General features: G+C 36.6%; 1 protein-coding gene and 1 long non-coding RNA gene across 2 annotated transcripts in view; one reads left to right on the top strand and one right to left on the bottom strand.

Moving 5' to 3' along the window:
• The first annotated feature begins 305 nt into the window (after positions 1-305).
• Positions 306-13,805, top strand: part of LOC137078604 (uncharacterized) — a 31,056-nt gene continuing 17,556 nt past the window's right edge. The window contains exon 1 of the long non-coding RNA XR_010905317.1: positions 306-787. This is a non-coding gene — a long non-coding RNA (uncharacterized lncRNA). The remainder of the gene's footprint in view (positions 788-13,805) is intronic.
• The window catches only part of si:ch73-335l21.1 (insulin receptor substrate 1-B), an 84,164-nt gene continuing 76,019 nt past the window's right edge, over positions 5,661-13,805 (bottom strand). Inside the window, exon 3 of the mRNA XM_067446051.1 lies at positions 5,661-5,962. Within this exon, the coding sequence (XP_067302152.1) occupies positions 5,955-5,962 (8 nt within the window). The 3' untranslated portion in view covers positions 5,661-5,954. The remainder of the gene's footprint in view (positions 5,963-13,805) is intronic.

Here is a 13,805-nt window from a genome sequence, read left to right as displayed (position 1 = left end):
ATATATAATATTAGGGCTTTGACTATTAGTGCTTTTGCTTTTGATGAGCTAAATGCACCCTTTTAAAAACATTATCCTTTTTTGAGTACATATTTAGGCTACTATTTTATTTATATTTTCTGTATTTTTTTTATATTTTCTGTATTTTTCTACAATGCACATTTTATGTAGGCTTATTTATAAATATTAGTTATATATTCATATCACATGTATGAAGACAACATTCAAACATTCACAACCCATTTTATTTCTGTAATACAACATTTCTAAGTGAAACATATTTTTTATTAGAAAAATATATTGTGCATGACTTAAAAATTATACATTGGGAAATTATTGGATCAGAACAAAGCAGAATGGATTCAGACCTGAATGTGATTTTATAAAACACAGCTTATATAGATATTTGGTTATTTTTTAACATTATCCAGTAGCATGTATGAGCATGTGATACTTCACATTAAAAAAATGTCACAATGAAATCGAAATGGACAATTCTTGTTTTTTATGGAATATTGTGGTATATATTATAAATGATTTATCCGTGCACATCATTAAAGAAATCAAATAAAATTCACAAGTATCTGCTGCCAGATACACGCCAGCATCTTTATGACAGTTTTTGTCACTTCTTTTCATGTCAAAAGTTCAAAAGAGTCATGTATTTTCCCCCCGGTAGGCTTCATTGGTGTGCTGAGCCTCAGACCCCCGGAGGAAATACACACACGTGTGAATCGCAATCAGGTCACGGGTGGAGCACAACTTCACATCTGTGTTTCTCCTGGAGGTGAGAGTGTTTGTGGCCATCAGGTTTTTCCTGCATGTGCAAGAATAGAAATGCTGCTGCATTGCAAGTGTTTGTAAGTGCTGCAGAGTTTGAGGTTTAATTCACCTTGAGAAGAGCTGTCCCGGGGGCCACCGTGTGTTCTGAATAATACAGGTACTCCTGTGGTAACAGGCCACCCATGAATATGTGCCCTCACTTCCAGTCCTAGGCGCCCAGCCCTCTACCGATGTCAGTGTGTGCGCATAACAAGTTGAAACCAGACCTTCCACATAAAGATCTCTTTTGTGCCGGTGAAACGTGCATGAAAAATGCGTGGAATGAACATTAAGACTCAGTATATACTGTATGGTATCAGCTCTGAGTAAAGCTAGACAGCTTGCTATTCATAGACGTATAGGCCGAGCTCCTGTTACACCGCCGCTCTATAGAGAGAGGACAGGCAATGCATGGCAGGGCACACACTATGGAAGCCGGTTTTTAGGTAATTGAGATAAAGTTACATGATTGCCAGAGATATAGATTGTCAGAGATGTACAGTAAAGCCGCAATTACAAGAAATAGACAAAATTCTGAGAAAAAATGTCATAATTATGAGAAATACAGGCTGAATGATAGAAGCCATATGTGCTTGCATTAGTGTATAATTGCTGTGCAAATTTTTGTGTTTTGTTTAGTCTTGACTGCCTGAAACGGAGCAAAAAAATAGAGCAAATCCTTACTTTTCAATAAGCCCCACATTTCAGATACATCTATTTTTTTTAACAGACACGAACACAAATACATGAGTAGCATAATATAAACTTCGGCTTGCCTGCCCTTTTGTGAAGCAGCTTGAAATTCTCAACATTACAGCCTATATACTTACATCTGTGTGTATGTGTGTGTGTGTGTGTGTGTGTGTGTATGGAGCCTATACATAGTTTGTCAACAGAAACCAAACACAGAGTGCATTTGAATAGCTTGAGTAAAGTTCTCAATGTTTCTTCCAAATTATATAACAGCAGCAAAGCCTGTAGAAACATCCTCTATCATCTTAAAGGGATAGCTGAAAATTACCCCATGATTTACTCAACCTCAAGCCATCCTAAGTGTGTATGACTTTCTTCTTTCAGATGAATACATTCGGAGTTATATTAAACATGTCCTGGCTAACCCAAGCTTTATAATGGCAGTGAATGGCAGCCCAAAAAAGTGAATCTATCCATTATAAAAGTTCTCCACACGGCTCCGGGGGTTAATAAAGGCCTTCTGAAGCGAATCGATGGGTTTGTGTAAGAAAAATATCTATTTAAAACTTTATAAAGTCAAGTCTTCAGGCGGACCGCTTTCTACATTCAACTTAAAAAGAAAGTGAAATACGTAAGGCAGTCTTTTTTTTACGTTTTTCTTTTTTACTTTATAAAGGTTTAAAGGACAACTCTGGTGAGAAATGAACCTAGTGGTAATGAACACATGGTCAGCGAGTAGATCGTTCTCTGGGATGCGTTTTCATGAAAATGTAAAGAGTTACTCTGTGCCCCATAGTCTATGGGGCACAGAGTAAGTGAAATTAAATCGCTAGTTAATACCACTAACAAGGCTCAAAATAGCCTCACACTAACACGGTAGCATAATGAGGGTCCCTACATGCAAACCGAAGCATTGAGAACTTTGTAAGTGTACAAACAGTTTAATAAGAAGATACTTTATAAACACAGCGCATTACGCGTTCACGGACAGGCGCCATCTAGGAAAACAGTCTCGACGAATCGATCCACTAGCGCTGTTCTAAGTGAGCTGGTCGATAGGAATTAAGTTTGTGAAATGTAATAACATGGACATTTTTATTTTTATTTATTTATTTTCTCTGCTGCGTTCAGTGCTTTCTTCGGAAACAACGAACCATATGAGATTCCAAGTCACAGTTCATCACTTAGCAGAGCGCTCGTCGCTCGACGAGTCGAGACTGTTTTCCAAGATGGTGCCTGTCCGTGAACGCCTAAGGCGCTGTGTTTATAAAGTATCTTCTTATTAAACTGTTTGTACACTTACAACGTTCTCTATGCTTCGGTTTGCATGTAGGGACCCTTATTATGCTACCGTGTTAGTGTGAGGCTATTTTGAGCCTTGTTAGTGGTATTAACTAGCGATTTAATTTCACTTACTCTGTGCCCCATAGACTAGTGTTATAAGCTAATCTGTTTTTAGAAATAAAACTCTTTACATTCGATTTTCATGAAAACGCATCCCAGAGAACGATCTACTCGGTGACCATGTGTTCATTACACCTAGGTTCATTTCTCACCGGAGTAGTCCTTTAAATATGGATATTTTACACAAACGCAGCGCTTTTCTTCAGAAGGCCTTTATTAACCCCCTGGAGAACTTTTATAATGGATGGATGCACTTTTTTGGGCTGCCATTCACTGCCATTATAAACCTTGGGTTAGCCAGGGCATTTTTTAATATAACTCTGATTGTATTCGTCTTTTTTATTTTATTTTATTTTTTAAGTTGAGCTTTTACAATGCTGTCACTCGTGAGACCCTGCGAAAGACGTGAGACAAAAGAAGATATTTTGAGAAATCTCTGTGTTGTTTTGTCCATGGAATGAGATTCAACGGTGTTTGGATCCCAATGTTCTTCCAAATATTATCCTTTTTGGATGAACCACCCCATATTTTTCCTTGTAACTCCAACCTCGACTCTATGTTCTGAATGTATTTTTTTCAGTATTGTTCTTTGGTTTAAAGCCGAGTTTGGGTATCATTCTTTTAAATGAACAAGATTCCCCTTATGATTTTACACTGTCAAAAAATAAAAAATACACTGCTGCCTGTGAACTAATGTATACTAATTATACTAATGTATAATGTAAACATTCAAGTTGATTGTAATTAAAAATGTAAGTCCTTTAAACTTAAATTACATTAAACTGACTTAAAAAAATAGTTTATTCTTATATAACTTATAAAAAAGGTGAAAATTGCTTATTTTGATGAGTAAAAAGTTAAACATATGCTGTCATAACTTATTGATCATATACGTTTTTAAAGGACCGGAGGAACTTGTTCTGTTCAGTGTGTATTAGACCAGCTCAGTCTGGATCCAATGAACAATAATTGTTAATTTTTGTATCCAAGAAATTAGGAAGAAACATATGTGTACACGACAGTGCTGGGTGTACTTAATTACTAAGTAATCTAATTACTGTAATTCAATTACTTTTCCATTTAAAAGTTATCGATTACTCTGTAATTACTTAGTTACTACTGATGTAATTGCATTAATTATTGTATAAACTATACAACAATTCTATCTAAAACAATAGTGGATTCAACATTTAAATTGAATGTAAATGTTTTAATATAATCTTCTCCCTTTAAGCACTTTGGGCAGTTTAATAATAATTTATGCAATTTTATATTATTTATTAGAAAGAATTAACAGCAGTTTAATGTCTATGCTTGAATCGTGTAACTAGTTGAGGTTGATACGGGATTTAGAAAGTAACTAGTATACTTTTTAGAGAGTATTACAGTAATCTAATTACACGGATTAAGATGTAATTAGACGTTGTTATTAATAAATTACTTTTTTTAAGAGTAACTTACCCAACACAGGTACACTAGTGCAAACACAACTGTCACACTCCGAAAATCATAAATATTCAACGCCTGAGGTCTTTCAGAGGCCCATGACAAGGCAGAATGTGTGTCCTTATTTAAAGGGACAGTTCACCCAAAAATGAAAATTCTGTCACCGTGTGCTCACCCTCATGTTGTGCCAAAATTGAGTTTCTTCTGTGGATCACAAAAGAAGATATTTTTAGGTACAGTTCTGTCACTGGGGCGGCACCCTAAGGTACAAAAGTGAAAAGGTACATCTTTGTACCTTAGTAACCCCTAAATGTTACATATTAGTACTTTAATAGTGCAAATTAGTACCTTAAGGGTACATAGTAGAACCTTAAATTAGTACCTTTTCGGTTTTGTACCTTAGGGTACCGCCCATGTAGGACAGAAATGTGCCTTTTTTTTCTGACAGTGTATTGACAAAAAATATCTTCTTTAATGAGGTGAGAAAATGACAGAATTTTAATTGTTGGGTCAACTATCACTATAAAACATTTATAACACATATTCAGCATAATAAAAAGCACTTTATTTTCTTCAAATAAATAAAAAGGGCATAGAAATCATAGGAGAGAATCGTGTTTTAAACACTCCTGTTTTTATTTTACCACTGTTGGCCAGCAAAGGGTGTCACTGTGATACAGTGTGTGGGAACGATTCCCAAATTAAATCCTTTAAACCCCCCCATTCCGGACTATCATTGGTATAGTCCAGTGTGGATTGGTCAGCTAGCATCCTTGCGTGCCAGTTGAGGTAAGCTACCGCAGGACACCATCACAGAAGCACCCCACCCTTAGAGTAAAAATAGATGCTTAGTGTCACTGAGCCAAATGTCTGTTACTGGTTCCTTTCAGGACACTACTGTGAAGAGAGCAGAAAAAAGAGTAGCAGGAAAGAGACAGGCACTTAAGTACTAATGCATGGGGCAAAGAGGGTGGAGAAACGAACAAGGGACAGCGAGGATGATGAGCTAGTCAATCAACACATCTGTGATGCTATCATCTTCATCACTATCACCAGAAGCAGTACCAGCATTGTTGACGTCTTGCCGTAACGCTCATCTTTTCCTGGCGATTATACCTTCCGTATCGGTTATGTAATATAATAGCAACCTTTCTCTTCAAGCACATCAGTCAATGCTTGAAGAATTGAGAGTCTATAGAAAGCTACAACGAGGCACATTTTTATATAATGTTTGACGATTGTGAGTCTTTTTTTGTGGGCTGCTTAAGCTTCTGTTGAAGGTCAACGGTCATTGGCTCCATTCTCCTCTCTGATTGGTTACTGTGCTTGTCTGCTGAGAGTCCGAACAGCACAGATAGATGTTGCTTGTCTCTTTTGGCACTTGTTCCCACTGATTGCAGCGGCCAATCATTGCAGAATAGTCTTTCGAAAGTGCTTGCGAAGTTGGCTTGGTTTGTGCACACACCTTACTCTCTCTCTCTCTCTCTCTCTCTCTCTCTCTCTGCTCTGGCAGGTGCATCGTTCAAGTGAGAGCGCCGGCATTCCGTTTCCCAGAATTCCGCTTCCCAGAATTCCACACCGCTGAGGCATCAACATTCTGAAAAAGACAAAAACGAGATGTAACATTCCATATTCTAAAACATTAAAATGCTAAATTTGGTGTTACACCGGGGGTAAAAACTAATACGCTTGAACTTGGTGCAATGGAGACACCAGAATAAAAATATTCATGATTCTGAAGATGAAAATACAGAATTCATTTAGACCAGAGATGCCCAAACTAGGGCCCGTGGGCCAAAGTTGGCCCGTGTTAACCTTTGATTTGCCCCACCGTACCGTCAGAGAGAGAGAGAGAGAGAGAGAGAGACTTTTGACTTTAAAAGGTCTTTTTATTTACAAAATAGGTTAAAAAAACATAATATATTTTTAAACATTAACAATAATGTTTCTTAGGGTGGGTGGGTGGGGGGAGGGACATAAACCATTTAAACATAAATTTGCAATATGCCATCATCATCAACATCACAAATACAGTGATTTACTCCCCATTTGTATTTGAACATATCCAGGTAATTAACCAATCTATAGTAAGTAAATTCTATTTTGAGCCGTGATTTTAGTAAACCCTTTAAAATGGCCACTACAGCAGTTGATCCATCACCTCTCAAAAGATTTTTCCGTGAAAGCCATATGGCCAGTTTTGCTTGCCCAAATAAAACATTTATTAAAAGAGAGAGAGAGAGAGAGAGAGAGAGAGAGAGAGAGAGAGAGAGAGAGAGAGAGAGAGAGAGAGAGAGAGACCTGGTAAACCCTTATGGGACAAAATGTCCTCACAAAGATGGCACAAAGAGATTCAACACAGATTGTCATTTCTAATTTGACATAATTTTCTTTGTTTTATTGTTAAACTACAACAGAGTAAACTGAAATGAAATGTTTACATTAAATGTAAATTAATTTCAAATGATTTTAAATTCAATTAAAGCACTTTTTAGTGTTTAAATTAAAGTGTGCTTTGCGACACAACGTCAACAAATTAAATGCAATAATGGAGAAATCAAGGCAGTGGCACACAGACGAGAAATGTTTAAAAAGCTTGGCAAGATGAGTTTTTATTCACAGAAGTCCAATCAGTGTGTTTAGTTTGCAAACAGTCTGTTCATTTTTTTAAAAAGTACAATACCCGTCGTCATTATGAATCTGTATCATTGTGTATTTGGCATTGAACACTTGGGGATTGTTGCCCATTTAATTGTACATTAAAATGCAACAGTTTACAAATAAAACTGCATTAGTTAATTAGATTAAAGTTGTTTTATATTTATTTTAAACATTATGAAATAAATAAACCCATAGCCACTTTAATGTAATACAGTTTGATTTATGATTTAAAAAAATTTTACTTTCAGCCCACGGCTCTCAATCAAGTTTGATTTTTGGCCCTTCATTGGAAAAAGTTTGGCCACCCCTGATTTAGACGAATATGCACCCTGTCACTGACTAAGATATTAAAAATAATGTAGGTCTCTTTTCTACTGGTAACATAAGACATCTGGCATTATCCGGACCCACAGATATCCCCCCATTGCATTATTATACATTAGTTCATTTAATGTTGTACTGACTAGTGAACTTGAATTGTTTCTCGCATTTATTTTCAGTTTGGCTGAGCTAAACACAATACTGATTGTCCCTGTCCACAATACATATTGTTGCATTATTGTTTTGCGATTATACTGTTACACCCCTATTGATAGGGTCGCCACTACAGTACAGCCAATACAGAAAAATAAGGGACGCCTGCCGCAGCGGTGGCCACACCCCTCGGGGCCACGATGACCACAGTCCCGATGGTGTGCCAGTGCAGTGGTCGTACATCATAACTTAAAACATGTTTTCATAATTTGTATATATATTAAGATTGATACCAATGGACATTATAATAGGATATCTGCTATTGAAATCAGTGTGAACAGATGCACTCAGTATAATACACAGCTATGACGATAAAAAACAAACTCAGCTGCTGTAACCTAGAGGGGAGTAGGATAAGAAATTGCTAATTAACTCGAGTAATTTTATAGTGTTGTGAACAAAGATTTGACTAAAATATTTGTCATTGTTTGCAGTAACACCATCCAAACAGTGAAACCACACATAAATAACTGTAAATGATAATATCTACATATAAAATCATTTCTTATTTCAATAAAACACTTAACATTTTTTATTTTTGGTAAGTTAAGTAAATATATTTATGTATTATTCCGTTTTTATATAGGCCAGTCTATTGTTAATTCTATAGTATTGGAAGATGCAATTATTTAAATTTGTTAAGCATAACAAATAGTTGTTTATTTTATTCTTAAAAGGTCCTGTTTTGATTAAATATATATATATCTTATCTCTTATTAAAGTAATGCTTGTGTCTGACTGTACCTTAATAAACAAATCATACCATAACATCATGAATGTAGCCTACATTATTAACATTGTTTCTTAATAGGCAGCATATGAAATCTAACGTTATCAATCAAAAAATTATTTTGATATAGGGAATGTGGACCTGCCTCCGCCATCGTTTCAAGTGGAGTCTGCCCATATAGAAAAGAACCGGCAAGGCGGGGTCCCCTCCTCTTCTGACTCTGATTGGCCGTGATTCACGGCTCGTGAACCTGAAACAAACCAATCAAACAAGCCAACGACGGCAGCGTCCCAATTAGGGGCAGAATAGGACGTATCTTCACACAATGCGGGTGGACCTATGTAAAACACGGGGCAAATCGCTTCCCGTATTACTTTGATACGGGACGCGTCATTTTTCCTGAAAATACGGGACGATTCCGTATTTCACGAGACGGGTGGCAACCCTACCTATTGATATACCATTAGTTTTTGTTAAAACTACGCAAAAAGTGGCAGCACACAGTGTCTGAATTCACTCACTTGTTTTCACTCACTCCTTTATTGGTTGGACTAATGTAGAGAACAGGGAATTTTAGTGGGTTTAGGAGGCGGTTGCACTTTGATCTTTAAAAATTTGCAGACCTTTTACATACACAAACGGTGATATTACACACTGAATGAAATGTAATATTTGAACAAAACATGACAGGGGCACTTTAAACAAAAACAAAAAAGAAAAAAAAAATGATTTTCGTTTTCAATACACTGCAAAAGAAAGTTACCTGGTTGCAATAGTTCATTGAACTTAAATTTTTGAGTTAATACAATGAACATTTTTTTGACATTCGACAACCTTTTTAAAAACATTATTAAAATATTTTGTAAGCACATTGGGTAGTTGTGTGTGTTTTATTTCTGGTGATGCAGTGAAACATGATTTATATTTTTTTTTATGTGGTTCAGATACAATAATATTTTGAGTTTCTATTTATTAAACAAATTTCCTTCATTGCATCAACTCAAAATTTTGAGTTAATTGAAATTAAAAATTTAAGGCAACCAGGTTACTTACTTTCTTAAGTTAAACCAACAAAAACCAACAAAACTTTTCAGAAAAATCCTGAATGAAGTGCAACCTTTGCCAAGCAAATGTATTCTAGTATAAATATAAAATACATTGATTAGATTTTGAGGTCTAACATGAATACGTTTGCAGTGTAAGAAGGCAACTTAAAGGTCTTACTTCACATGCTGTTCATTGGCAGTGACTTGTGCCATTGCAAGGAAATCAATAGATATGTTCTACTGGAGCTGTTCTTATCAGAATAACTATTTGTACATGCATTGTACATTGAGTCGTGCTGGGTTAAATGCCCTTAATGTCATAATGAGGGACAATAAGACTGCAAATGTAAACGTGTTTATTGGAGATCACACTTAACTCACATATTGGCCTGTTAACCTGTTAATGCATGCATATGACAAAAAATGCATGTTTGAGTCATTTAATCAATCCGGTGTGCGTCACCGGCCGGTCTGCAAACATGGACCCCGGTATAAACAGAACAATCACTGAAGAATAGCAAATTGATTGTCTTTATTCATAAAAGCAGATGAGCCAGTCTCAGTCTCTTCCTCTACCCAACATCCTTTCATTTCCACCCATTATTCTGCAATTTGTGAAAAGTAATCCGGATGAGCACACACAGTGACAGCAGAAACAACTCGCTTAGAGGGAACACAAAACATTTGAAAATGTGCAGATTTAATGAGCGTTTCTGTTTCTAAGGGAACACACAAAATGATCAAATGTATACCCTAAATGCACTACCGGGACCTATTTACTTTAATAAAGTGCCTGCCAATGGAAAAAAATGTACACTTGAATGTTCTTCTAAACTAATATACTACATCCTAAATCAAATACAGTGCACAGAGCTGCACCAACTAGACACTTTTGCACTAATTTGGCATTCAACCTACAGTACTAAGTATTGATAATGCCAGTAGATTTTACAATCTGTTTATGGGCCATATGGAGACACAATCTCATGACTGCCAAATATATAAATCGTCCTGGCTGATATAGTGCTAGTGGAGATGTTACACAATATTTAACATCCCAAGTTTACCACACCCAATCATTTCTGGTGTCCCTCAAGGTTCTGTCTTTGGCCCCTTTTTCCCCCCAAAAAATGTTAGCAGTTGGACAAATAATTAGACACTATGGGTTCAATTACCACTGTTATGCCGATGACATACAGATTTATTTTCAGCACCTCAGACTACATTAGCAACTTGCATGAAAGGAACTCAAGCTTTGGCTGGAGGCAAAGCACTTTGAAATGAACTCGGGTGAAAATGATTGGACCGGTAATACTGATTGGCTTTAAATCTGATGAGTTTAAACAATGGTGACTTGATAATGCCCTCTACGACAGCTCTTGTTTCCAAAATGACTTCTTTCCACACTTTCGTTTAATGATCACATTAGTAAAGACAGCTTTTTGCCACCTACATAATATCTCCCGTATTCACTCTTCTCTTAGGCAGCAGGATGCTGAAACTTTGTCACATCGCACCTTGACTACTGTAACTCACTTCTTTATGGCCTTTCAGATAAAAAGATACAAAAATTACAATATGTTAACTCTGCAGCCCGCTTGATTGCTCTCAAAAGAAAGAATGAGCAAATTACTCTAGTCCTCTCTGGCGTGTGGTTTTCTTGTGTATAAACTCATTCTCACTTACAAAGCTCTTCATAACCTTGGTCCTTCATATTTATCAGACTGACTTCAACATTAGGCTCCTGTTCTTTCCTTATGATCTTAGTGTGGGATTGTTAGTCACTCCTAAGTTTAGTTTGGTAACTATGTGTGCCAGGTTTTTTAGTGTTGTGGCTCCCAGGTTGTGCAATGCTACTCCTCAAAACATCCATCAAGCATCCTCCCTTCGTTCTTTCAAAAACCTCTTAAAAACAGCTTTTTTTCTTTTACGCTTCAGCTCTCGGTCTGTAAATTGTACCTTGTTATGAATGTCATTTGTTTGCATTCCTCAGTCCTGTTTGTCTCCTGCTGTTTGTTTGTATCCCTAACCTAACTTTTTTAAGTTATACACGTCAGCTCTTGGTATGTGTATTGTGCTTTGTTATTTGTGTTTATTTGATTCTGTTCCTCAAACCTATCTCTGTGAAGCGTCCTTGGGATTTGTAAAGGTGATTATAAAATGTATTATTATTATTATATAAAACTATTTCCATCTAGAATTGAATATAGTCTAAAGGATACGCGGTTGAGTATGTTTACAGTACTCAAATCCTAGTCTTAACTGTTGCAGCCCAAACAATAATGATTATAAAAGGTCTGCATGAACCAAGAGGTTTGACAAGAAGGAAATAACAAAATTATTCTTAATGTCCTGAAAATTGACCAATGTTCCTTTTCGTTGTTGCTCTCAATTTCCTAGTCTTTGCTCTAATTGTAAAAAGGTTGCCCCCGCCACCTCTGCTCCTCGCTGAGCACAGCTATATTTAGTCAGAACAAGTCGTTCCAACCAGAACACAGACTCAATCAGAAAGAGAGAGAGAGAGAGAGAGAGAGAGAAGAAGGGATGAAGAGATCAGTTGAGCATCAATGCACAAACATTTGGAAATTCAGCATCCAAAAAACATAGCATATATGCTGGTGACCAGTCATGCCAGTCCTTTCAGAGCGGAAAGCAACACATTGAGATTTCCCACTATTACTTTTTTGTATGTCTGATAGAGATTATTTGATTAATTTGTGTTCTGATAACCGTAACGTTACAAGCAGCAATTAGTGGGCCAAGCACAAAAAAGGCACAATGAGTTATGCAAGCATGGCTGAGAGCTTTAAAGCAACTGCAACAATGTGTAAGACAATTTTAGAATATTTTAGTCAAAATGGCTGAAAAAAATCACAAATGCAATCATTTGTAATATTACATTTCTTATCACTTTTCCCCAATAGGTGGCGCAGTTACCAAAACCGCTACAGCCTCAGAATCAGCTTGGCACCAAGCCATCAAATTAGTTGACGCGTTATTCGAGAGTGGTTTGTTAAATCAAATATGGCTTAATAGGCCCTTTTCACAGTTCTGGGTTTCTTAGAGCGGAAGTCGAAAATACATTAAATATATATTTTTTGTGTCCCCAACTTTCACATTTCACAACTTTCAAAAAGAGGATAAAAAGAGTGATATTGATAACGGCAGTGAAAAGAGAGAAGGGTGTGAATTTTACCATCACGCCCATAGATGCTGTATTAGAAACTTTTTTTTGTGTAATTTTATGCAAAGGTTAATATAATACATACTATTAGTGTTATAAAGGTACATTAAAAAAGTTAAAATACAAAAAACGTTGAAGGATTTGCAATACTGATGATCGTTAAAAACGCATCATCACAGTCTGTGAAAAGGGTCCATTGGTTTATGACTCGAGGAGTCTATCAAGTTGTATTAAAATAGGCAAAATGTATCAAAAGCTATTATCATTTTTTAAATTATACATTTTGACCAGAAAATGGCGCTGTTCCAAAACCTTTTTGAGTACCTTCAGGTCATGGTCCTTATGACACAAACCGAGTTTCGTAATGATGCTCTAATACGTTTGTATCTTTTGACAAAATTTTAAATGGGTGATATGAAAAATTGGCTATCATCCGACTTGGTTTGCCAGACTGAATGAAAAGAGAGCGGTTTTGTCATTTTTGGGCAAATGGCAAATTTTTTAAATATCTTCTGACCAGTAGGTGGCGCTGTGTTGAAATTCTGCATGTAGCCTCAGGTCATGCTTGTGATGTACCAAGATTCGTCTAAATATGCTAAGCATTGCAGGGAGATCCAATTTGACGTGATTTTCATCAAATTAGTTCATGCATTATTCAAGAATGGTTAGATTTGTCAAAAAAAACATTATTTTTGTCAGCCCGATGATGATATGAGCCAATTTTGGCGCTAAGTAGGTTTTTTGGACAATTCAAAACGGCAGAAAAATGATCATCAAGGAAAATGAAGTCTAGATCTATTAAGCAAAGCCTTAAACATTTTCATACTCATTACATGCCAAACTCTCCAAGAGCTCTCATGACAAAAATGTTTGGACAAAACCGTCTTAAACTGCTATACATTTCTCAGTGGCATGGCAACAGTCAAGTAGAAAATTGTGCCGTAAAAAAACTAAAAAATACTTCTAATCTCAACAACTGCTTCATGCTGACAGACACAACAGCTGCAGAGCTGCAGGTATAGAAGCCCATTTCCTGCACTAAGAGCTATAATGAGATGAGACCACAGATCCATCCATCTCTCTCATTTCATCACTTATCCTACCATCCGTACACTGATCAATTTAATAATGCCTCTGGGACCATCTCTCTCCTCTCTTCCCCCTCTCTCTGCGTCTGGACTGTGACATGTTTTATGTTTTGTCTGTCTGACTGGGTCGGCATACATTAGTTAAGCGTGCGTGCGAGTAGGTTGGCATGGGGAGAGTGTCTGCGGGCCTTGTGTGT

This window comes from Pseudorasbora parva, chromosome 1, assembly GCF_024679245.1.
Source record: "Pseudorasbora parva isolate DD20220531a chromosome 1, ASM2467924v1, whole genome shotgun sequence".
NCBI lineage: Eukaryota > Metazoa > Chordata > Actinopteri > Cypriniformes > Gobionidae > Pseudorasbora > Pseudorasbora parva.
The sequence above is the reverse complement of the archived record's forward strand: the minus strand, read 5'-3'. Positions and strand labels throughout refer to the sequence as shown.